At 41.9% G+C, this 23,686-nt stretch overlaps 2 protein-coding genes across 4 annotated transcripts; one reads left to right on the top strand and one right to left on the bottom strand.

Annotated features, from left to right (window-relative positions):
* Positions 1-16,907: 16,907 nt before the first annotated feature.
* On the bottom strand, positions 16,908-17,740 carry LOC118473319 (uncharacterized). Its single transcript, XM_035962549.1, has one exon. The coding sequence runs from the start codon at positions 17,363-17,365 to the stop codon at positions 16,985-16,987; it is 381 nt and encodes a 126-aa protein (XP_035818442.1). The 5' UTR covers positions 17,366-17,740; the 3' UTR covers positions 16,908-16,984.
* LOC100500949 (uncharacterized) lies at positions 16,944-22,080 on the top strand. 3 transcript variants are annotated; one of them, XM_035962371.1, is made up of 7 exons: positions 16,944-17,746; positions 18,976-19,069; positions 19,474-19,555; positions 20,172-20,298; positions 21,486-21,492; positions 21,588-21,631; positions 21,879-22,080. In XM_035962371.1, the coding sequence occupies exons 2-7, from the start codon at positions 19,063-19,065 to the stop codon at positions 21,960-21,962; spliced, it is 351 nt and encodes a 116-aa protein (XP_035818264.1). In that variant the 5' UTR covers positions 16,944-17,746; positions 18,976-19,062; the 3' UTR covers positions 21,963-22,080. The 3 variants fall into 3 exon arrangements, with proteins under 3 accessions (XP_035818264.1, XP_035818263.1, NP_001182779.1); XM_035962370.1 differs by lacking the exon at positions 18,976-19,069 and having other exon boundaries at positions 16,946-17,746; positions 19,379-19,542; positions 21,588-21,738; NM_001195850.1 differs by lacking the exons at positions 21,486-21,492; positions 21,588-21,631 and having other exon boundaries at positions 16,970-17,210; positions 17,355-17,746; positions 21,879-22,065.
* Positions 22,081-23,686: the final 1,606 nt, after the last annotated feature.

Here is a 23,686-nt window from a genome sequence, read left to right as displayed (position 1 = left end):
GCAGCGCGGGAACATCCCGTGGCCAAGATGATGCACCAAATCCATCGCCGGTTCCACCCACGCTGGCCGAGGCTATCGTCGCCTTGGTCACCATGACCGCTGATAACACCCGCTTCCTTCGCGAAATGGCGGGACAACAACTGCAGCAGCAAGGCGAGAGAGCTTATCTGCAAGATATTTCGGAAACACGTCCCCCTCTATTCGTCAAGGCTGAAGATCCCCTTGAAGCTGACGAATGGATTCGGGTTATTGAGCAGAAGTTTGGACTTCTCTGATGCACGGAGACTCAGAAGCCTTTATTTGCGGCACAACAGTTAAGAGGCCTTGCCAGCACCTGGTGCGGAAATTATGTGGCTATCCAGCCTGCTGGCCATCAAGTTACCTGGGACGAATTTAAATTGGCATTTCGGGAGCACTAAATTCCAGAAGGAGTGCTCCATATGAAACAAGAAGAATTCATGAAGCTTAAACAAGGTGCACAGTATCTCAACAAGTTCAATCATTTGTCCCAGTACGCCATTGACCAGGTCAATACTGACCTAAAGAAGAGAAATTGTTTTATGAGGGGCCTTAATGATCGACTACAACGGAAGATGGCCACCTACCTCGACCTCTCCTACAGCAGGGCTGTCAGCATGGCGCTGGCAGTTGAAGCCAAGTATGGAGGCCCAGGAAAGTCAAAGGGCTATGGAGGTGATAGGTCCAACCAAGGGCCTGAAAAGTGACAAAGGTTGGTGATCCGACCTTTCAATCAAAACCGTTCTTCACCACGTCCACCCTCCTATCCTTATAAACACCCTGTATTTATCCGCCCTGCCACTACCCCACTTCAACCACTCAGTTGGGTGCCCCTGGTACTCGTTTCCCTGCACTCCCAAGTTCATCTTCTGGTTGCTTCAATTGTGGGAAGTCTGGACATTTCATCAAAGACTGCCCATATCCGAAGAGGAACAACTCCAATAATCAGCAGAACCCGGGGAGTTCCAGCCAAGGCAAGGGAAATACGGCAAACAATGCAGCAGGCAAGAATATGAAGAAAACTGGGTGAATCTATTATACGCAAGTGGCCATGACACCGGAGGGAGAACCAGTCATGATGGGTACGTTTCTCATGGCAAATCACCCTACAATCATTCTTTTTGATTCTGGTGCTTCACATACATTCATAAGCAAGAAGTTTGTGGAGAAACATTGCATTCCATACAATGAATCAAGGGAAGGGTTTATAATTCATTCACCTGGGGGACAAATATTCACTAAAGAAGTGGCTTTCCATGTGCCCGTAACATTGGCTGAACGGGACTTTCCCACAAATATGATTGTTCTGAAAGGCCAAGATATAGATGTAATTATGGGCATGAATTGGTTAGCCCAGCATAAAGCTATCCTCAACACTGATCTGAGAACCATCAGGTTGAGCTATGGCCAGGAAGAGGTTATCTTGTCCATCCCTGTAGCTATTCTAGCTAAACCATTTGGCAAAGTTTATGAAGCCCTCATACCGGAGATCCAAGATATTCCGGTAGTATGTGAATTCCAGGATGTCTTTCCGGAAGATCTGCCTGGATTGCCTCTAGAAAGAGATGTAGAATTTGTGATTGAATTGAAGCCCGGTACGGCTCCTGTTTCTAGAAGCGAATGCCCCCGAATGAGTTGGCAGAGCTCAAGACACAATTACAAGATCTGCTAGAAAAGGGATTCATCCGACCAAGCTCATCACCTTTGTCAAGAAGAAGGACCAAACACTTCGGATGTGCGTGGATTATAGACCCCTTAATGAGGTCATAGTCAAGAATAAGTTCCCTCTTCCCCGGATTGATATCTTGTTTGATCAGCTAACCGGAGCTAGGGTATTTTCCAAGATTGACCTTAGGTCGGGTTACCATCAGATCCGTATCCGACCCGAAGATATACCAAAGACTGCATTCACTACGCGGTATGGATTGTTTGAATATCTGGTTATGTCTTTCGAATTAACAAATGCTCCTGCCCACTTCACATATCTTATGAACTCGGTATTCATGCCCGAGTTGGATAAATTCGTGGTGGTATTCATTGCTGATATTTTGATATATTCCAAGAATGAAGAGGAGCATGCTCGGCATTTGCGGATCATATTAACGCGCTTAAGAGAGCATCAATTATATGCTAAATTCAGTAAGTGCGCGTTTTGGCTGGAGGAGATCCAATTTTTGGGACACATATTGTCTGCCAAGGGAATTGCGGTTGATCCCAGCAAGGTCAAGGATATTTTGGAGTGGAAACCACCTACCACTGTACATCAAGTCTGAAGTTTCCGTGGACTGGTTGGTTATTACCGCCGATTTATTCCAGATTTTTCCAAGCTTGTGAAGCCAATCAAAAGTTTATTAAAGAATGATACGAAATTTAATTGGTCTTCAAGATGCAATGAAGCCTTCGAGCAGCGAAGGTGTTATTAACCACTGCTCCGGTATTAGCTCAACCGAACATTGAAAAGTCATTTGATGTGTATTGTGACGCATCTAGCAGTGGTTTAGGTTGTGTCTTGATGCAAGAAGGCCGAGTTGTAGCATACGCTTCAAGACAGTTACGCCGGCATGAGGAGCATTATCCAACTCATGACCTGGAATTAGCTGTTGTGGTTCATGCCCTGAAGATATGGCGTCACTATCTGATGGGAAATATCTGTCATATCTATATAGATCATAAAAGCTTGAAAAACATCTTTACCCAGTTAGAGCTGAATATGAGGCAGAGGCGATGGCTCGAGCTGATTAAGGATTATGAATTGGAGATTCACTATCACCCAGGAAAAGCTAATGTAGTGGCAGATGCACTAAGTCGCAAGGCTTCCTGTCACTGTCTTACGATGAAGACTTCTGACATTAGACTATGCCAAGAAATGGAAAAGTTGAACCTAGGAATGATTCAACATGGAACTTCAAATCACTTGAAGCTTGAGTCGGTTCTTCTGCAAAGAATAATTGATGCACAAAGGAATGATGAGGGTATGAAACACATTCATGAGAAAATAAAGGCCAGTAAGGCAAACTGTTTTAGAGAAGACAACCAAGGCGTTATATGGTTCAACAACAGCATAGTTGTGCCCAAGAATGACGAGATCCGCCAGCAAATTTTAGATGAAGCGCATCTTAGTCGCTATTCTATTCATCCCGGAAGCACTAAGATGTATCATGATCTAAAGCAGCATTATTGATGGATGAAGATGAAGATTGAAATTGCACGCTATGTGGCGAGATGCGACACTTGCAGACGTGTCAAAGCCATACATATGAAAACTACTGGTCCATTACAATTGTTACCTATCCCAACTTGGAAATGGGAAGATATAAGCATGGACTTTATTGTGGGATTGCCCAGGACAGCAAAAGGGTATGATTCTATTTGGGTTATAATTGATCGGCTTACGAAAATCGCTCATTTTCTGCTAGTCAAGACATATTACCCGGTCATCACTTATGCCCAGATGTATATTGCTTGCATCCTCAGTTTGCACGGTGTTCCGAAGACAATAGTGTCGGATCGTGGACCTCAATTTGTATCCAAATTCTGGGAAGAACTTCATAAATCCTTGGGTACTAAGTTGCTCCACAGTGCGGCCTATCATCCTCAAACTAGTGGGCAAACTGAGAAAGTAAATCAAATACTTGAAGATATGTTGCGAGCATGTGTTCTGGAATTCCCACAGAAATGGGATGATTGTTTACCATTAGCGGAGTTCTCATACAATAATAGCTATCAAGAAAGCATTAAAATGTCACCCTTTGAAGCTTTATATGGACGACGGTGTCGTACTCCGTTAAACTAGTCTGAGTCGGGAGAGCGATGGTTTTTCAGGCCTGATATGGTAAAAGAAATAGAAGAGAAGGTTCAATGAATAATACATAATTTGAAAGAATCCCAAGCTTGCTAAAAAGAGTTATGCAGACAAGCGACACAAAACCTTGTACTTTCAAGTTGAAGATTATGTCTACCTGAAAGTCTCCCCAATGAAGGGTGTATCACGTTTCGGGGTAAAAGGGAAGCTTGCACCCTGGTACATTGGTCCTTTCCCTGTTCTTGAACAATGTGGACCAGTAGCATACCGACTCCAGTTACCCAAAACATTGTCTGCGGTGCACAATGTGTTCCACGTATCTCAATTGAAGAAGTGTCTTCGGGTTCCAGACCGAACCGTTGAAGTGACAGATTTTGCCTTAGAACCTGTAACACCCCTAGTATTACTATTACTAAAACTTGAGCATAACATCATGAGCATCAACATTTCATATGTGTTATACACCTAGAATGCATTCACTAGGCAAAAGTTTCAAACAAGTTGTATTGTTATGGCATTTTGCAAATAGAACCCTGGTGTAGGGTACTTAACCCTGAACAGGGATCTGAAGGGTAAAACAAGACCCAAATAGAGTAAACCCTGAAGTTTAAGTAAAATAGTCATAAAATGTTACTAAGAAGGGACTTACAATACATTCACACCCTTGAAATATCAGAAACCCTAATTGGAACCCTAAAAAACTCTAAACCTAAACCCTAGGGGGCTAAGTGTAAAATCAGTGCACTTTTGGACTAAAGTGCAAAAACTAGTAAAGTAAGGTGTTTTAAGTTATGTGGTTCACAATTATGAAGATTTGCAACTTGAACCCTGAGTTTTGGACTTAATTGCAAAAGAGCCACATTTGAACTCTTTTGACTAAGTCTGAATTTCAGTGTAATGTGCTCATCTTTGTGACCTTGTAACTCTCAAACAAAAGGGATTTTGCCCTAAGCCACCACATCAATTTTGTAGACCTATCAAAGGAGAATAACTTTGCTTAAGAGTGTAAGCATGGTTGTTATGAAGAATCTGGAGATAACTACACCCAAAGATGGGCTGTCAGGCTATCTGAAAACTGAATTTTGGCTTGACAGTGGGGTGGCATGAAGTTAGGGCCCGATTATAAGCATGATCTAATGAGAATTTGGCTTGGGTTTCTATGACAAGATGGTAGCTAGATCATTGGGCTATAACTTTGCTCAAGAGAGATGATCATGTTACTACTTAAAACGGGGAGCAAATCTCCCTGCAAATCGCTCGGTCAGCTGTCTGAATCAAGCTCAACATGGTACAGTAACCGATCGGATCAGGTTCAGTGAACCTCACCGCCCACGACCGCCACGCACGGATTCACGCTTCTGCCATTGTGATTCGTGCTCGGATTGTTTGGATAGCGCTCAGGGTCACACAAATATCATCGTCGTGGATAAGTCCGGCCGGTAAACAAATCCGACCACTGTACAGAGCTCATCGCGGTGGAACCCGATAAGCACGCCAGTGACCGCCGCCTTCCGGCCTGGTGCCACATGCCTGAGTATCTCCACCGCATCGCCATGACTTGCTTTAGCTCTCCGTTGATCGCCGGAGAGATTGCCACGGTAACCGGACACCAATCCACTGCGCAAGTAGCTCCTTGTTTTCTCGGCCGCCACGCGTCGACGCTCAAATTCCCGGCCACCGCTCGCGGGTTCTATAAATTGAGCCCGCCGTCAGCTCCGCAAGATCATCACGCACCACACCACCCAGTATTGCTCCCAGTCGATCACCAGTGAGCTCGAATTTTGAACTTCCCCCAATCTTCTCAAAAACACCGCAAGAACACCCTCAACGCGGCCAGCTCAACTCAGGTCAGTTCAAGTTTCTCCATCGCTTGTTATAGCATCCCTAGGCTCTCCTCAAGCTCCTCGACCCCTTTGATTGAACTGGACCACCATGAATCACCGGGAACGCGAATGAATGTCCACGCTGCCCGCTGTCTTCGTGGGCAGAACTAGGTAGATCGCCAATCGTGAAATTGGGTGAGAGGAAACCCTCGTTAGGTCTTGAATTTGATCTCTACCAAGGTAGGGCGCCGGTCCTGAAGCGAGTTGGCCGGTACGTGAGCTCGTCGGAGCTCTGCAGCGCCGCTCGATGACGAGGACTTCAGGTTGTAAAAGGAAGGAAGTGTAGGGGTTCTTTGGTAAATGTCAGTGACTGTATTAAATAGTGCTTTGGACTCTTTCAGATTATTCAAAAGGACAAGGGCCTCCGTGCAAAGTCTGCAGGGGCGCGGGCGCGCTTCTGCCCATAGTTGGGCCGCCTGGGCTAGATTCAGCCCAGGACTGTTCATCCTTTTTCTTTTCTTTTTCTACTAGAACTAAAACAATTTTAGAAAATTGTAGAAAAATGGTAAAAATGTCAAACCAATTTTCCTATATTCCTAATTTTCCATAGAATTTAATAAAAATAGTTTCATGATTTTTAGGTCAAATAAGGAATTTTGGAGCATTTAAAATAGCCTAAAACATTGGTTCTGGATTTTTAGAAAATAGATAATAATTCCAAAAATCTCCAAACTTTTTTATTTGAACTCTAAACATTATTTAGAAGCCTTGGGTAGAGTTTGGTTTGAATTGGACCTTGTTTTATAACTAGAACCCAAAACCCTACCCCTTGCCCTTTGAATTCCTTTACTAACTCCGGAAACCCTAGTTTCTCGGAAAACCGTGAAGGAAAGTTGTATTCAAGATTTTAGAAATAAACCTTTACTATCTTTGCACACTCATAAGCATTTCATGAGCATTCATTCTTATATATATATATATATATGGTTATATTTAGAAAACGAGGAAGAAGTTGAAGTAGAAGAAGAGAGACTTCACGGCCACCACCTGCGGAACATCAGGCAGGAAATTGTTTTTACTTTGACATCTGTGGATCCGAGCCTGACTCACCTATAAACGAAGGCAAGCCCCGGTGCATTTGCCACCTCCTTTTGTTTTAAAAATCTTTTTCACTTGCTTGATGCATTAGGTGATAGGAGTTGATTGCTAAAACGATTCCTGCATTACCTTCCTTGGATTTGATTACCTTCCTTGAAGACCATGTTTTACAAAAAGATTTTTGCTGCTTAGCCTTGCTTTAGAAAAACAAAATGTTTTGTTTTTACAAAATATAATGTGGCAAAAGTGGGTGGGATGTTTTCGAAAATAAAACTTGATGGTGGATCCATCATGGCCATGATGGGTTCAACATCGGAAAAGATGTACCTCTGCCAGGTACCAAACTTTGGGTTTGAAATGATTAAACTGAGACCAGGCGGGTGACTTGCACGAGAAAGGAGTCTCGGTGTAGTGTCTCCGTCTGAGTTGATTAAGGACCGTGCCGATGTAGGCTTGCTAACCGAGGACGCTTTAACTGGTCACATGCCTCCTCATGGGTAAGCTTTGCCTCGGGCAGACTAAGGCCAAAATAAGATAACACGCAATGGGAGTGGAGCGATGGCGAGAGTAGCGTGTATCCTCCGTGGCAAGAGGCTGGACTGTGGTGTTTCTGTGCTCTCGGTTGACAAGAACCTGATCTGGTCTTAAGAACCCCGGTGGCGGGTTGACATATGCAAGGGTTAAGTGCTACATATGTCGTGTGATCGGAGATCCTCAACTGAGTATAATCGATTCAGATCGCCGTACCTTCGCGGTTATGAAGACTTGGTCACTGCCCTATACGTAGAACTCCAGTAAAGATGAAGGGATTGCTAAGAAATTGGCTAGTGCAGGTCAAGTGATTGATCTAGGGTAGAAAGAACTCTAGTTATAGGTAATTTTACTTAACTAGACAAATAAAACTGGATTTTTAAGGATCCACTTTTAGTAAGCATTTCTGCAAAACAGAGTCTTTGATCATTGAGAAACCTTACCTTGACTCCCTTATAACCAGCATACCCTTGAGAGTCTTTTCTTTAGTCGGGTAAGACATGCTGAGTAATTCCATACTCAGGGTTTTATTCCCCGTTGTTTTTAGGTGAGGAAGAAACCAACTTTTGTTGCTTCTGTTCTAAGGTGGTACCGAAGGAAGAACACCAGGAGTAAAGCTGCGGGAGCAAAGGATCCTCCATAAAAACTTTTGTTTGATACTTATCGGGAGGGGTTTTTGCCTCCCTTGGTGTGTAATAATAATACTATGCACTCGTAGGTTATATTCTGGTCTGTAAATATTCAACTCTATCTTACTTTTAAATAAAGGTAAGTTCATGTAATTGCTTCTGCATTCTCGTAACTCCGATGCTTGTAATGTCTGCGTGACGGGTGAAACGCTCTTGGGAAAGGTAAGAAAAGCAGATACCGAACTTGTCAAGTGATTCAGGGGCACCTACAGGGTTATCTGAGGTCCGTTGGACAAGGACAACTGTAGGTGGGCCTAATGACTTGGGAGGTTCCATCACAGTTGGTATCGGAGCGAAGCCCATCTCTGCAGATATTATGAGGCATCTTCAAAAGAATTTTTCTAAAGACTTATCTAGAAAATTTCTTCCCTTCTTACCTAAGTATTTCTGAAGAGTTTATCTTAAAGACCAGATAGTAAGAGTGCAACATATGGAAGGTATGAATCAACTAAGGTTGATTCTGTACTTACACATGCATCATACTAAGAACTATGCTAATAAAATTTTCCCCCTTAGAAAAATGCCGCCGTGCACAAGGAAAACTGCGCGCAAGCATACTGGCCCAATTGGGGTGCCACATCATCAACTTTACCCAAGACACGAGGATAGGAGTAGTGGGAGTAATGATCTGATCGGGGATCTTGAAGCAAAAGTTAATTAGCTTCAAACATAACTCCAACACAGGATTGACATATGGGTCGCGGATGGCAACAGAATCAATGAATTGAGAAGCGACATCCGCCGCCTGTGAGATCAGCTCGTGGATCGAGATTTAGCGCTCGACTGGGCGGTTCATTCTCGTTCGCTTGCCTAGGCTAAGGAGGCAAAAGCTCGAGCCCGAGTAGAAGAGCTTAGCTCAGCCATTGATAACCTGTAGGCTTATTGCAATACTCTACATGAAGAAGTTCATGTACTGAATTCACAATTGCACCCCCAATGTACCTGTGGATCCTGTCGGGACAGAAGCCGGACCTTCTCATGTAGCGGGAGAAGCTTTTGGTGGCGAATTGGACCTTTTAAGGCCCCCTCCCTCTATGAAGTTGGTCGATGAGTGGTCTCCTACGCCCGACAGCGAGGCTACCAGGAGCAACAGGAAGCAGGAGTAGTATAGTTTAATAGTAGAAATAGTAGTGATGTATAATAGGTAGTGTAATCCTGTTGTAAAATTCGAGTATGTAACATTACTCCTTTTAGTAATGTAAAATGGATGGTTTCCTTTGGCATATTATATCGTTTTCAAATGTTTGTTGCCACAGATGCCTTCCCGGACTCGTGCTCAGGATGGGGCTAGTACCTCTCGTGGGAGGGAGGCAACACCAAACCCACCTCCAGTCCCTCCCACTTTAGCCGAGGCCATTTATGCCTTGGTTAACGCTACAGTAGATAATACCCGCTTCCTGCGGGAGATGGCAGGTCAACAACTCCAACAACAAGGCGGGTGGGGCTATGAGCAAGGCCCCCGTGAGACATCTTATTTGGACTTCTCCGAGACGCGCCCTCCGTTGTTCGTCAAGGCAGAAGACCCTTTGGAGGCGGACGAATGGATCCGCGTCATTGAACAGAAATTTGGGCTTCTCCGGTGTTCTGAAACTCAAAAGCCCCTGTTCGCAACTCAGCAATTGCGTGGCCCTGCCAACACCTGGTGGGGGAACTTTGTTGCCGTACAACCGGCTGGTCATCAAGTAACCTGGGATGAGTTTAAGCTGGCCTTCAGAGAGCATTACATACCTGAAGGAGTCCTCCACATGAACAGGAGGAATTCATGAAGTTGAAGCAAGGCGGAGATATTGTCACCCAGTATCTCAATAAATTTAATCACTTATCTCAGTATGCAATTGACCAAGTCAACACCGACATAAAGAAGAAGAACTGTTTCATGAGGGGTTTAAATGATTAGATGCAAAGGAAAATGGCTACCTGCATCGACCTCACATACGGAAGGGCTGTCAGCACAGCGCTGGCAGTTGAATCTAAATATACAAGTTCTGGAAAGTCCAAGGGGAATGGAGGCAACAGGCTTAATCAGGGTCCCGAGAAAAGGCAACGGTTAGTTATCCGGCCTTTTAATCAGGGTCGTTCTTCATCACGCCCACCCTCCTTCCCATTCAAACAACCAGTGTTCATCTGTCCCAATGCTGCCCCCACTACAACAAGTCAGCCGGGTGCCCCTAGCACTCGTTTCCTGCCCTTCCCAGTTCGTCAACAGGCTGCTTCAATTGCTGAAAATCTGGGCACTTTATTAAGGATTGCCCCTACCCGAAGCAGAATCGCTCAAACAATCAACAAGGTACTGGGAATTCTTCTCAAACTAAGGGAAATGCGGGCAAGAACATTAAGAAGATGGGACGAATCTATTACACCCAAGTGGCTACAACACCAGAAGGCGAACCGGTGATGATGGGTACGTTCCTCGTAGCCAAACACCCTGCACTTATTCTCTTTGATTTTGGTGCTTCGCATACATTCATCAGCAAGAAATTTGTGGAACAACATTGCAATCCATACCATGAATCAAGGGAAGGGTTTAAAATACATTCGCCTGGGGGACAACTCTTTACCAAAGAAGTGGCTTACCAAGTGCCCGTAACATTGGCTGAACGGGACTTTCCTACTAATATGATTGTTCTAAAAGGCCAAGACATAGATGTGATTTTGGGCATGAATTGGTTGGCCCAACATAAAGCAACCCTCAACACTGATTAGAGAACCATCAGGTTGAGTCATAACCAAGAGGAAATTCTTTTGTCTATCCCCATTCCAGCTAAAACTACTGGCAGAATATATGAAGCCATTATACCGGAGATCAAGGATATTCCGGTAGTATGTGAGTTCCCATATATCTTTCCAGAAGATTTGCCTGGATTGCCACCTGAAAGAGATGTAGAGTTTGTAATTGAGTTGAAGCCCGGTACGGCTCCCATTTCTAGAAGATCGTACCGAATGCCTCCAAATGAGCTGGCAGAACTGAAGACCCAATTGCAAGATCTACTAGAGAAAGGATTCATCCGGCCAAACTCGTCACCATGGGGTTGTCTAGCCATCTTCGTCAAGAAGAAGGATCAAACATTACGGATGTGCGTGGATTATCGATCCCTGAATGAGGTCACTATCAAGAACAAGTACCCTCTTCCACGGATTGACATTTTATTTGATCAACTGATCGGAGCGAGGGTATTCTCCAAGATTGATCTCAGATCGGGCTATCATCAGATCCGTATTCGGCCTGAGGATATACCAAAGACCGCATTCACTACGCGGTATGGGTTATTTGAATACCTGGTAATGTCTTTCGGACTGACAAATGCTCTTGCCCACTTCACTTATCTGATGAACTCGGTATTCATGCCTGAGTTGGACAAATTTGTGGTGGTCTTCATAGATGATATCTTAATATATTCCAAGAATGAAGAGGAGCATGCTCAACACTTACGGATCATGTTAACGCGCTTAAGGGAACACCAATTATATGCCAAGTTCAGTAAGTGCACGTTCTGGCTAGGAGAAATCCAATTTCTGGGACATGTATTGTCTGCCAAGGGGATTGCGGTGGATCCCAGCAAAGTCAAGGATATTTTGGAGTGGAAACCCCCGACCACTGTTCATCAAGTCCAAAGTTTCCTGGGACTAGCTAGCTATTACCGTCGATTTATACCGGATTTTTCTAAGCTTGTGAAGCCAATCACAAGTCTATTGAAGAATGAGACTAAATTCCATTGGTCTTCAAAATGTAATGAAGCTTTTGAACAATTGAAGGTATTATTAACCACAGCTCCGGTATTGGCTCAACCGGATATCAATAAGCCCTTTGATGTGTATTGTGACGCATCAGGCAGTGGTCTCGGCTGCGTATTAATGCAAGAAGGCCAAGTAATAGCGTATGCTTCAAGGCAGTTACGCCGGCATGAGGAGCATTATCCCACTCATGATCTGGAGCTAGCTGCAGTGGTTCATGCCCTGAAGATATGGCGTCATTATCTACTGGGTAATATCTGTCACATTTATACAGATCATAAAAGCTTGAAGTATATCTTCACCCAGTCTGAGTTGAACATGAGACAAAGGCAATGGCTTAAGCTTATTAAGGACTATGAATTGGAAATTCATTATCACCCAGACAAGGCCAATGTAGTGGCAGATGCACTTAGCCGTAAGGTTTCCTGTCACTGTCTTACGGTGAAGACCTCTAACAATACACTATGCCAGGAGATGGAGAAGTTAAACCTAGGAATGATCCAACAAGGAGCCTTAAGTCAACTAAAGCTTGAGTAAGTCATCTTACAAAGGATAATTGACGCACAGAAAAATGATGAGGGTATGAAACATATACGTGAGAAGATCAGGGCTGGAAAAGCCAATTGCTTCCGAGAAGACGATCAAGGTGTTGTATGGTTCAACAACCGCATAGTTGTGCCGAAGAATGAAGGGGTCCGCCAGCAAATTTTAGATGAAGCACATCTTATTCGCTATTCTATTCATCCCGGAAGCACTAAGATGTATCAAGATCTGAAACAGCATTATTGGTGGACAAAGATGAAAATTGAAATTGCACTCTATGTGGCAAGATGTGACACTTGTAGACGTGTCAAGGCCATACACATGAAGGCTGCTGGGCCATTGCAATCATTACCGATTCCAACATGGAAATGGGAAGATATTAGTATGGACTTTATTGTGGGATTACCCAGGACCGCCAAAGGGTATGATTCTATCTGGGTTATCGTAGATCGACTTACGAAGATTGCCCACTTCCTTCCAGTCAGGGTAAAGTATACAGTGGCCATGTATGCAGAATTATACATTGCCCGTATTCTCAGTTTGCATGGTGTTCCGAAGACTATAGTGTCGGATCGTGGACCACAATTCGTGTCCAAATTTTGGGAAGAACTTCACAAGGCTTTGGATAAGTTGCTCCATAGTTCGGCCTATCATCCTCAAACCAGTGGACAGACTGAGAGGGTAAATCAAATACTTGAAGATATGTTACGGACTTGTGCTTTGGAGTTCCCCTAGAAATGGGATGATTATTTACCATTAGCGGAGTTCTCGTACAATAATAGCTATCAGGAAAGTATCAAGATGGCACCCTTTGAAGCTTTGTATGGGAGGCGGTGTCGCACTCCGTTAAACTGGTCTGAACCTGGTGAAAGAAATTTCTTCAAGCCTGATATGGTGAAAGAGACTGAAGAAAAGGTTCAACGAATAATACATCATTTGAAGAAAGCTCAAGCTCGTCAGAAAAGTTATGCAGACAAACGACGAATGCCCTTGTATTTTCGGGTTGGAGATTATGTTTATCTGAAGGTCTCCCCGATGAAGGGGGTATCACGTTTCGGGATTAAAGGGAAGCTTGCACCTCAGTACATTGGTCCTTTTCCTATACTTGAACAATGTGGACCAGTGGCATACCGACTTCAGTTACCTGAAACCTTGTCTGCAGTACATAATGTGTTCCACGTGTCTCAACTAAAGAAGTGTCTTCGGGTTCCAGATCGAACCATTGAAGTAACAGATATTGTCCTAGAACCAGACTTGACATATTCTGAGCACCCTATTCGAGTCTTGGATCAAAAGGACAGAAGTACTCGAAGAAAACTCTCAAGTTTTACAAGATACAGTGGAACCAGCATTCAGAAGATGAGGCTACATGGGAAACTCAAGACTTTTTAGACAAGAATTTCCCAGGCTTTTTTGGCCTCATGTAATTTGTAAAGTGTGTATAGTTGCTGTAATAAAGGAGTAAATCCTCAAACCACCCCTGCTTTGTACCAGAAATAAGGAAATAAAAGTATGACGTGTTTCCTTTTCCATTACTTGCCCTAGGACTTTTAATCTTGAGACGAGATTCTTTTATGGGGGGAAGGATGTAACACCCCTGGTATTACTATTACTAAAACTTGAGCATAACATCATGAGCATCAGCATTTCATATGTGTGATACACCTAGAATGCATTCACTAGGAAAAATTTTTAAACAAGTTGTATTGTTATGGCATTTTGCAAATAGAACCCTGGTGTAGGGTACTTAACCCTGAATAGGGATCTGAAGGGTAAAACAAGACCCAAATAGAGTAAACCCTGAAGTTTAAGTAAAATAGTCATAAAATGTTACTAAGAAGGGACTTACAATACATTCACACCCTTGAAATACCAGAAACCCTAATTGGAACCCTGAAAAACTCTAAACGTAAACCCTAGGGGGCTAAGTGTAAAATCAGTGCACTTTTGGACTAAAGTGCAAAAACTAGTAAAGTAAGGTGTTTTAAGTTATGTGGTTCAAAATTATGAAGATTTGCAACTTGAACCCTGAGTTTTGGACTTAATTGCAAAAGAGCCACATTTGAACTCTTTTAGTCTGAATTTCAGTGTAATGTGCTCATCTTTGTGACCTTGTAACTCTCAAACAAAAGGGATTTTGCCCTAAGTCACCACATCAATTTTGTAGACCTATCAAAGGAGAATAACTTTGCTTAAGAGTGTAAGCATGGTTGTTATGAAGAATCTAGAGATAATTACACCCAAAGATGGGCTGTCAGGCTGTCTGAAAACTGGATTTTGGCCTGACAGTGGGGTGGCATGAAGTTAGGGCCCGATTATAAGCATGATCTAATGAGAACATGGCTTGGGTTGCTATGACAAGATGGTAGCTAGATCATTGGGCTATAACTTTGCTCCAGAGAGATGATCATGTTACTACTTAAAACGGGGAGCAAATCTTCCTGCAAATCGCTCGGTCCGCTGTCTGAATCAAGCTCATCATGGTACAGTAGCCGATCGGATCAGGTTCAGTGAACCTCACCACCGACGACCGCCGCTCATGGATTCGCGCTTCTGTCGTTGTGATTCGTGCTCGGATTGTTTGGATAGCGCTCAGGGTCACACAAATATCATCGCCGTGGATAAGTCCAGCCGGTAAACAAATCCGACCACCGTACAGAGCTCGTCTATGTGGAACCCGATAAGCACGCCGGTGACCGCCGCCTTCCGGCCTGGTGCCACGTGCCTGAGTATCTCCACCACATCGTCGTGACATGCTTTAGCTCTTCGTTGATCGCCGGAGAGGTTGCCACGGTAACCGGACACCAATCCACTGCGCTAGTAGCTCCCTGTTTCCTCGGCCGCCGCGCGTCAACGCTCAAATTCCCGGCCACCACTCATGGGTTCTATAAATTGAGCCCGCCGTCAGCTCCGCAAGAGCAACACGCACCACACCACCCAGTATTGCTCCCAGTTGATCACCAGTGAGCTCGAATTTTGAACTTCCCCCATCTGCTCAAAAACACCGCAAGAACACCCTCACCGCGGCCAGCTCAACTCAGGTCAGTTCAAGTTTCTCCGTTGCTTGTTCTAGCATCCCTAGGCTCTCCTCAAGCTCCTCGACCCCTTTGATTGAACTGGACCACCATGAATCACCGGGAACACGAATGAATGTCCACGCTGCCCGCTGTCTTTCACTACTACATATATGACTATTTAAGACACACCATTAAAGACTCATATAAGTACATTTTATAGAAGTGTCTTATATCATACGATGTTAAGTAAGATAAGACATTTTTTTGGAAATCCGTCTTAATTGGAAAAGTTTTTTGAGACAGTTACGTCGTAAAAAATGTCTTATATTGATTTAAGACATGTTTTTATTATTAACTGTCTCAAATAAGGATAGTATTTGAGTCATCCCTACTTTAACAACTGTCTTAGATGGCAATGAGTATTTGAGACACTTCTATGTATGAAACCATCTCAAATAAGAATACTATTAGAGTCGTCTAGACTATAAGAACCGTCATAGATGTTAGTGAGTATACTAGACACTTATAAATATGGAACCGTCTTCACATGATAGTCTAACAAGACGTATATGAAAAATGTAGCAAATAGTGAAATCACCTTGAGTTGATGATATATACAAATCGCTATCATTTTGTTTCCATCCCGCGACGCTTTCTCACCATACACACCCAATGTCTCCCTCGGGAACGACCGCCGCCGCCCAATAATCATGGACTCTGAACCCCAAGAATCGCCGCCGCCGGAGGCCGTCTTGTAACACCCCAGGTGTTTATTGTCGGCTCGACCACGAGTGCGGACTTTAACACGTGATAGCGGTGAATAAAATGGACACTAAATTTTAATCATCTTCGTCTATCACGATTTTGATATCGTGTTTGTCTCCATCTGTCTAAATTGTCCTGATTTATTTTGCAAAAATTCAGACTTTAGTAATCTTCCGAAACATTGAATCCAATATCGTTTGGGTTGAGCCATCGACGTCTTGCCTCAAACTCTAAATTCTTGAAATCGGATCTGGTTCCTAAACTTTGTTTCAAATTCTTTCACACTTGTGTTGCACCTGTCTCTCTGTGGCCTGGCATCGTGGTGCGTGGCTGGTGCTAACCGGTGCCTGGACAGCGCACAATCTCTCGCCCACGTGAACGTTGCGTGACGTCGATTCCAAAAGGATCACAATTTCGATGCGGTATCAATTTCACGAAATGTCGAGCCTTGTGTCTGTTTTAAAATTTATCGATTAAGCGAATACGAATTTGGAACCTCGACCCACTCTTGTGATTTTTGACCCGAGTAAATTTTATTAGATGCTCGGCGACAAGAGTATTGATGCGAGATTAAATTAGAGCGAGATTAAATTAGAGCCGATATTGAGTATGCATAACAAGTAATCTGTTTTTCTGCTCAGACTGTGGATGAATTACGGTTTCGAATCAAATCAAATAAAGCACGGTCTTAATGTATCGACCCTGATGTCGTTCGATTTGATCCATCGACATCTCATCTAAATCTTATCTCATGTACTGTCGAACGGTTTCATAGTGATCTAATTCAATTATACCCCGGTCAGACCCTAATTTTGATTTTAATATTTTTGTGTCTTATTTGGTAGAAGAAAATGGGAAAAGAAAAATCAGAATTTGTTCTTATCTCCCCACCGTTTAATCTTTTCTCCTTATCCCCACACGTCTTCTCCCTCTCCCCTAGATCCTTCGACGCCGCCCTCCCTCAGCTCATTCCCTGCCGCCGCTCATCTGCTGGCCTTGTCTCACTGCCGCCCAACCATTTTCCTCCCTCAAGCTAGCACGCAGCCTCAACTCCTCTCCCACCTCACGCACGTCTCTCCCAGCCGTTCCTTCATTTCTCTGGCTCGTCCTTCTCCATGAGGTCGCGCCCTGCTGCGCCGTCGTGCTGGTCGCCGGCTGAGCCCCCTTCAGTGCCTGACGCCGCATCTCCCTGGTGCTCACCTCTGTTTCCCCCTGCGTTGGACGACCTCGCACTCCCTCCCTGCTCCAGATTTCTCCATGGTCGCCCCTTTCCTTGCCCCGGGTGGCGAGCTCGCCCCTCATTCCTGCTCGCCTAATCTCCACTTCCCTGTTGCAGCCACCTCCCATGGACGCCAGCCCTCAGCCATGGATGCCGAACCCCCTCTCTTTAGTGCCTTTCTTTACAGCCCCTGCGTCGCCGTGCGTGTAAGGTGTTTGTATAAATGCTCAAGAGGAGTGACGTGTCATGGCCAACCCTTTTGGCGTCGTCGGATGTTTGATGTTTTGTGCATCCCGTCTACGACGCCGTCGACCATCGGTGAGGATTCGTTCTTGCTTTGTCATTTCATCGATCGACGTCTATTTGCTAATATGAATTGTGTTTATGTGCCTATGTGTGTTGAGGAGCGAAATCCGTGAAATCTAGGTGAAGAAGAGACGGAGCACGTCGTCGTCATGGTTGCAGCTTTGCTTTTGTCGTCGTGGAGCCTCCACCAGCGCCGTGTAGCAGTGAGCCCCTCGCTAGTAGTCCGTTGTTTTTTGCATCCCTAGTGCTTGATAAAATGTTGAACCGTTGTGTGTCGTTAATCGCAGCCACCGTCAACGTTGTGCCTTGCGCTTCACCAATGCGATGAAATGTTTTAGTTGTGTGCGATAATATGGTTGTCGTTCGAATGGAAAGTAGAATTAATCTATATATGTGATTAGAAAGTGCCAAGCACATGATAATTATAGGAGTAAATTGAATACTTGCTGTTTGGACTGTGTTCAGTTTTAGTATGCAGGTAGTTTAGTGAAGTAAACCATGTTTTCTGTAGAAATGTTATATAGGAAAGTTGTAGATCACTTCTTTATCTTGCTTGTGTATAAATTTCATGACCACAGGTTTAGTAGTTTAGGAGTTATGATTTTTCCAAGTACAGTATACGAATCTATCCAGATTCTGTACAGATTTCGAAAACTGTCTTGTTTGATTAAGTTAAACTTAGAATCAGTTCTTAGTAATTATAAAGAAGTTGTAGTACTTTTCTTAAGCTTTCCAAAAAAATTTGGATCACCCTTTTTGGTGATCTATAAATTAAGTTAGTGCTGTTTGAGTTAGGATCTCTGAATCTGTCCCAATTTGGACAGCAGAGCCTTTCTCATATTTTCTGACCTTGATATATATTAAATTAACCTGGGATGTTCATAAATGAATTGTAGAGAATTCTATTAGCTTTCTAAAAAGTCTAGGATCACCTGATTTGGATGCCTGAAACTCCAGTTATGATTTTTTTAAAGTAAGTAGTCGAATTCTGTCCAAATCTGGACAGAATTTACGTCTAGCATTGTTTGACCATTCTAAATGTCAAGTCTCACTGTGATGATAATACAAAAGTTGTAGAGGACTTCTTAAGCTTTCTAGAAAGTCTTAGTTCACAATTTTTGGATGAATATTTTGTAAGTTATGAGCAAAACCGCTGACTGCTGTACTGCTATCCAAAATCAGCAAGTATTAAAATGGTTGTTTAGAGAAGTCGATGCTTTGCTCTAGTTGTCGTATTCTATATTCACTTGATTGTGTTATAAAAGGGTGTGCCAGATAACCAAGTTATTAACACCCTAAAACTGCAGTGCGAAGCAAGCTATAGACGACCAAATGGCAACTGAATTATAATTACTAAGCTTTGTGGCCATATGAAGCTTTTTGGCTATGTGTTCTTATGAGATGATTTGTAACTTCTGTTCTTAACTAACAGTTCAGGAACAATGGAACCAAAATACAGGACATTTTCCTACTTCACGTCTGGATGCCATCCAATTAATATCTTCTCTGCGATATTGCAATGGAAGGTGTAGATAGATGCAAGTATACATTCAATGTTCTTATGATAGAGGAAAGGCATAGCTGCAGATGGGTTTGATGTTTTATCTTTTCATTCATGCATTTCATCCCATGCGCATAAACAATTTCCAAGTAGCTTGTGTATCCAAACTTGGTTCTTTTGTTCACTCAGCCAGGTTGTACTGTTTCATTCAGAATTCGGATTTTTCAGCCATTAACCCGCATTTTCTATTGGATCGTTTTAGATTCATTTGTTTTATCTATTAGACCGTACTCTATATTGTTTCATTTGAGGACATTTCAAATGGTTGTTGTAGGTCAATATGTGATAGATGACTAGAAGAAAATTATAAAAGGATGTTGAATAAGATTGTGCTTATTTTCTCGTGACGAAGGTTTTTTCTATGCTTAGGGACTGCTCTTATGTGTTATTGGTGCTATTCCGCTTGTACGGCCAACGAAATAGGTCCTACTACACAAGGTACGTACACGAGGTATAACTGAATATGGATGATTGATTGTTGCAACTGTGTTTGAGATGTCTTTGTTTTATATTAGAATGGAAATGGCTCCTAATACATATGCAAGGCATGGGTTGTCGTTATTCTGAAAAAAGATGCTAGAATCTGTTAGCACAAATTAAAACCACTTGTTGGTCTGTGTAAACATTTAAATATTTTTGGGGAATAAAATACATTTCACTTTTGTACAGTCTAAATAGTGTTGCACTACATAGTACATACCGAGTAGGACATAGACAATGTTTGAACATAGACAAGGGAGAACATAAGCATAGCAAAGCACTCTCATACTTTTGAACCAAAACATAAAAAATGGGCAATGCATCATGTAGGGCTCCACTAGACATGTATTACTCACTAGACAAATGTTATATTATGGCTTTATATCGTGGAGTCCTACTACTCTACTAGACATGTATTACTTAGCAGACAAATGATTCTGTGGACTCTATTCTGAAATATATGGCTTTATATTGTGGAGTCCTACTACTCTACTAGACATGTATTACTTAGCAGACAAATGATTCTGTGGACTCTATTCTGAAATCATTGTCTTTAAGCTTGAAAAGAGTTTGTTCTTCTAACATAGGGAAATAGAGGATACCATACTCTTAGCTTTACAGAAGCCTGAAGTGTATGATGACATTGCTCGCGCTACATGCTGCAAATTTGGGATAGATAGACCTCAAGTTGTACCTGTGCAAGGACTACCTCAGGTGAGACTAGAGTTCCTTTTACATCTTGGTTTGACCTGATAGAAACTAGATCTGCAAAAGTAAATGGGACAAGTTTGGTTCTGTTACTCGAATTTGAGATTTAGATTAAATTCTCATGCTTTAAATGGACACCAAGTGGGGGAAATGGGGCTGGGACGATTTGGTTAACCTTTGGGGATTTCTGGGTTAGATTTAGTTCATGAAAATCAACATATTTTGATTGGATTTGTGCAGACGGGACAAAAAAGTAGTAGCTTGTTATCAGTTTCTAGTAACTTGTTTATGTGTCCTTTTATTATAATTAGATAGAAAATTAGAATTTTTTGCTAAACTTTGAACTTTAATTTGTGACCTTCATAATTTGTCAGAGTAAGTTCTAGCAACTGGCCTTTTGATTGTATTCAGGTTTGAACCATACTTATGGAATGCATGTAAGAGGTTTGTGTTGGAGCACCGGGCTGGCGAGAACCGTGCTCCAATCATTTCAGATGATAGCCCCAACAAAGATATCAACAATGCCTTCTATAATATCGTGATGCTGAAAAAGTAGATACTACTACCCCAATATATCTTATATTTCTCTTCTTTATTTCCTTTTCAGTTTTAGTAGAAGAAAATGTTGTTGGCTTGTGATTTAGCATGGTTCTTGGATTCTACAAAGCGATTGTCTTCACCAATCCTTTGATAAATTCTATGAGAATGCTTAATTGCAAGATATGCAATGATGTAATTCTTGCTCCAGTCCTAATGAACCAGTTGTTCACAATAGGCTAAACCATCAGAAAGTTAACTACTAACTACAATCAAACTATTTTTTACGAAGCAGTTATTATTTTGTTACAACTTTCAATACAGAAGACAAAACACATGAAATTTGATAAATGTAATCCTCACATTTGAACCATAGTATTGCAGTACCACAAGAATAGTTTCATTTTATCTGCAAAGTCATTCCTTATAGTTGTCAATGAACTATCATGCGAAGATAGAATAAGAACTTTGTGATTGCTTGTTTATTTATGAGATTGAATAAGAGGGTTACTACAAAATATTTGTCATATCTTTTCAATTTTCTTTCTTGTGTAATCATGGCCTAGATGTTTAGATTACTGATTAGCAGTTTTTCTATGCATTATTTTGAGTTTGTAGACAACAGACATTGAGTGTCTTTTGATATTAATTTTCAGGTCAAAGGTCAGTTTTGTGGAAAACATACAATATGTTGGTATCTTCAATAGTATAAGATCATGTACCACACGTCAACATCAATATTGACTAATTTCTTTCAGTAGGATGGGAGAATGTTGAATGCTTCTTCAGATACTATTTCTTGGTCTGTCAAATCTGCTTAACCCAAATGCAAGTTTGTTCAAATGTGGCAAAAAATAATTGTCTCACCAATTGTCAGCATGTTTGCTTCCAGCAAAGTTGTCCAGAGAAGTTGAGTTCTTATGATTAGATGAAAAATCTAGAATTATTCTATCATTTACACATCCATATGACCTTTGTGATATGTGATGATGTGAGGTATTCAACCGTGTCTAACTACTAATTATTGCCTTCTCCTATTTGTTGTATAGGAAAAGATGAAATGGAACTCAAATTTTAGTGGTCGCACAAGTGTGGAGCCAGTTGATGACCAAGTTTTTCAATTAGTATTTTAGTTTGAATTTAGAGTACACATATGTATGAGTTATTTGACAATGCTTGTTTATGAGAGATTGAATGATACCTATCTATATTATATTAATTATAATGTTATTAAATAAATGTGTATATGTATATTTCTCTTTCAAATTATTATAATGTGTTATCTCAAAATGATTATAAATTGAAGAATGTACTTTAAATCTTAATAAGAGAGTTTCCAAAATGTCTAATATCAGACTCCTAAATAAGACGATTACTAAAACGTCTAATATCAGTCTCCTAAATAATATGATTTTCCTATTGCAAACGTCTATTATTATAGAATATTCTAGTCAGTTTCATAAATACTTTGAGACTTATAATGTTCGTATTCTCGACAGTTCTTTAGAAGGAGTGTCTTAAACAAAAACCTAATGTAAGACAATTTATCAGACAAAATGACTTAAATAAATATCTTTTTAGACGGTTATAAATTAAAAATTGTCTTATATAATATCTTTTAAGACGGTTTACAACCATCTTAAATGAGAGATTTCTTTTGCGACTCCATCAAATTTGGACACTTCATAAGCGTCTTAATAACTAAAAATTAACTGTCTCATATAGCATGATCTGTAGTAGTGTTTGTGGGCAGAACTAGGTAGATCGCCAATCGTGAAATTGGGTGAGGGGAAACCCTTGTTAGGTCTCGGATTTGATCTCTACCAAGGTAGGGCGACGGTCCTGAAGCGAGTCGGCCGGTACGCGAGCTCGTCGGAGCTCTGCAGCGCCGCTCGACGACGAGGACTTCAGGTTGTAAAAGGAAGGAAGTGTAGGGGTTCTTTGGTAAATGTCAGTGATTGTATTAAATAGTGATTTGGACTCTTTCAGATTATTCAAAAGGACAAGGGCCTCCGTGCAAAGTCTGCAGGGGCGCGGGCGCGCTTCTGCCCATAGTTGGGCCGCCTGGGCTAGATTCAGCCCAGGACTGTTCATCCTTTTTCTTTTCTTTTTCTACCAGAACTAAAACAATTTTAGAAAATTGTAGAAAAATGGTAAAAATGTCAAACCAATTTTCCTAGATTCCTAATTTTCCATAGAATTTAACAAAAATAGTTTCATGATTTTTAGGTCAAATAAGGAATTTTGGAGCATTTAAAATAGCCTAAAACATTGGTTCTGAATTTTTAGAAAATAGATAATAATTCCAAAAATCTCCAAACTTTTTTATTTGAACTCTAAACATTATTTAGAAGCCTTAGGTAGAGTTTGGTTTGAATTGGACCTTGTTTTATAACTAGAACCCAAAACCCTACCCCCTGCCCTTTGAATTCCTTTACTAACTCCGGAAACCCTAGTTTCCCGGAAAACCGTGAAGGAAAGTTGTATTCAAGATTTTAGAAATAAACCTTTACTATCTTTGCACACTCATAAGCATTTCATGAGCATTCATTCTTATATATATATATATATATATATATGGTTATATTTAGAAAACGAGGAAGAAGTTGAAGTAGAAGAAGAGAAGACTTCAGCGCCACCACCTGTGGAACATCAGGCAGGAAATTCTTTTTACTTTGACATCTGCGGATCCGAGCCTGACTCACCTTTAAACAAAGGCAAGCCCCGGTGCATTTGCCACCTCCTTGTGTTTTAAAAATCTTTTTCACTTGCTTGATGCATTGGGTGATAGGAGTTGATTGCTAAAACGATTCGTGCATTACCTTCCTTGAATTTGATTACCTTCCTTGAAATCCCT

The sequence above is a fragment of the Zea mays genome, chromosome 9, assembly GCF_902167145.1.
Source record: "Zea mays cultivar B73 chromosome 9, Zm-B73-REFERENCE-NAM-5.0, whole genome shotgun sequence".
In the NCBI taxonomy this organism is placed as follows: domain Eukaryota; kingdom Viridiplantae; phylum Streptophyta; class Magnoliopsida; order Poales; family Poaceae; genus Zea; species Zea mays.
The sequence above is the reverse complement of the archived record's forward strand: the minus strand, read 5'-3'. Positions and strand labels throughout refer to the sequence as shown.

Excerpts from the sequence above, each read along its gene's own strand:
- LOC118473319 (XM_035962549.1), bottom strand. The coding sequence starts at position 17,365 with ATGGGAGGTGGCTGCAACAGGGAAGTGGAGATTAGGCGAGCAGGAATG.
- LOC100500949 (XM_035962370.1), top strand. The coding sequence starts at position 19,466 with ATGCTTAGGGACTGCTCTTATGTGTTATTGGTGCTATTCCGCTTGTAC. Across the intron at positions 19,543-20,171 it reads AATAGGTCCTACTACACAAG|GGAAATAGAGGATACCATAC; the intron begins GTACGTACACGA and ends CTTCTAACATAG.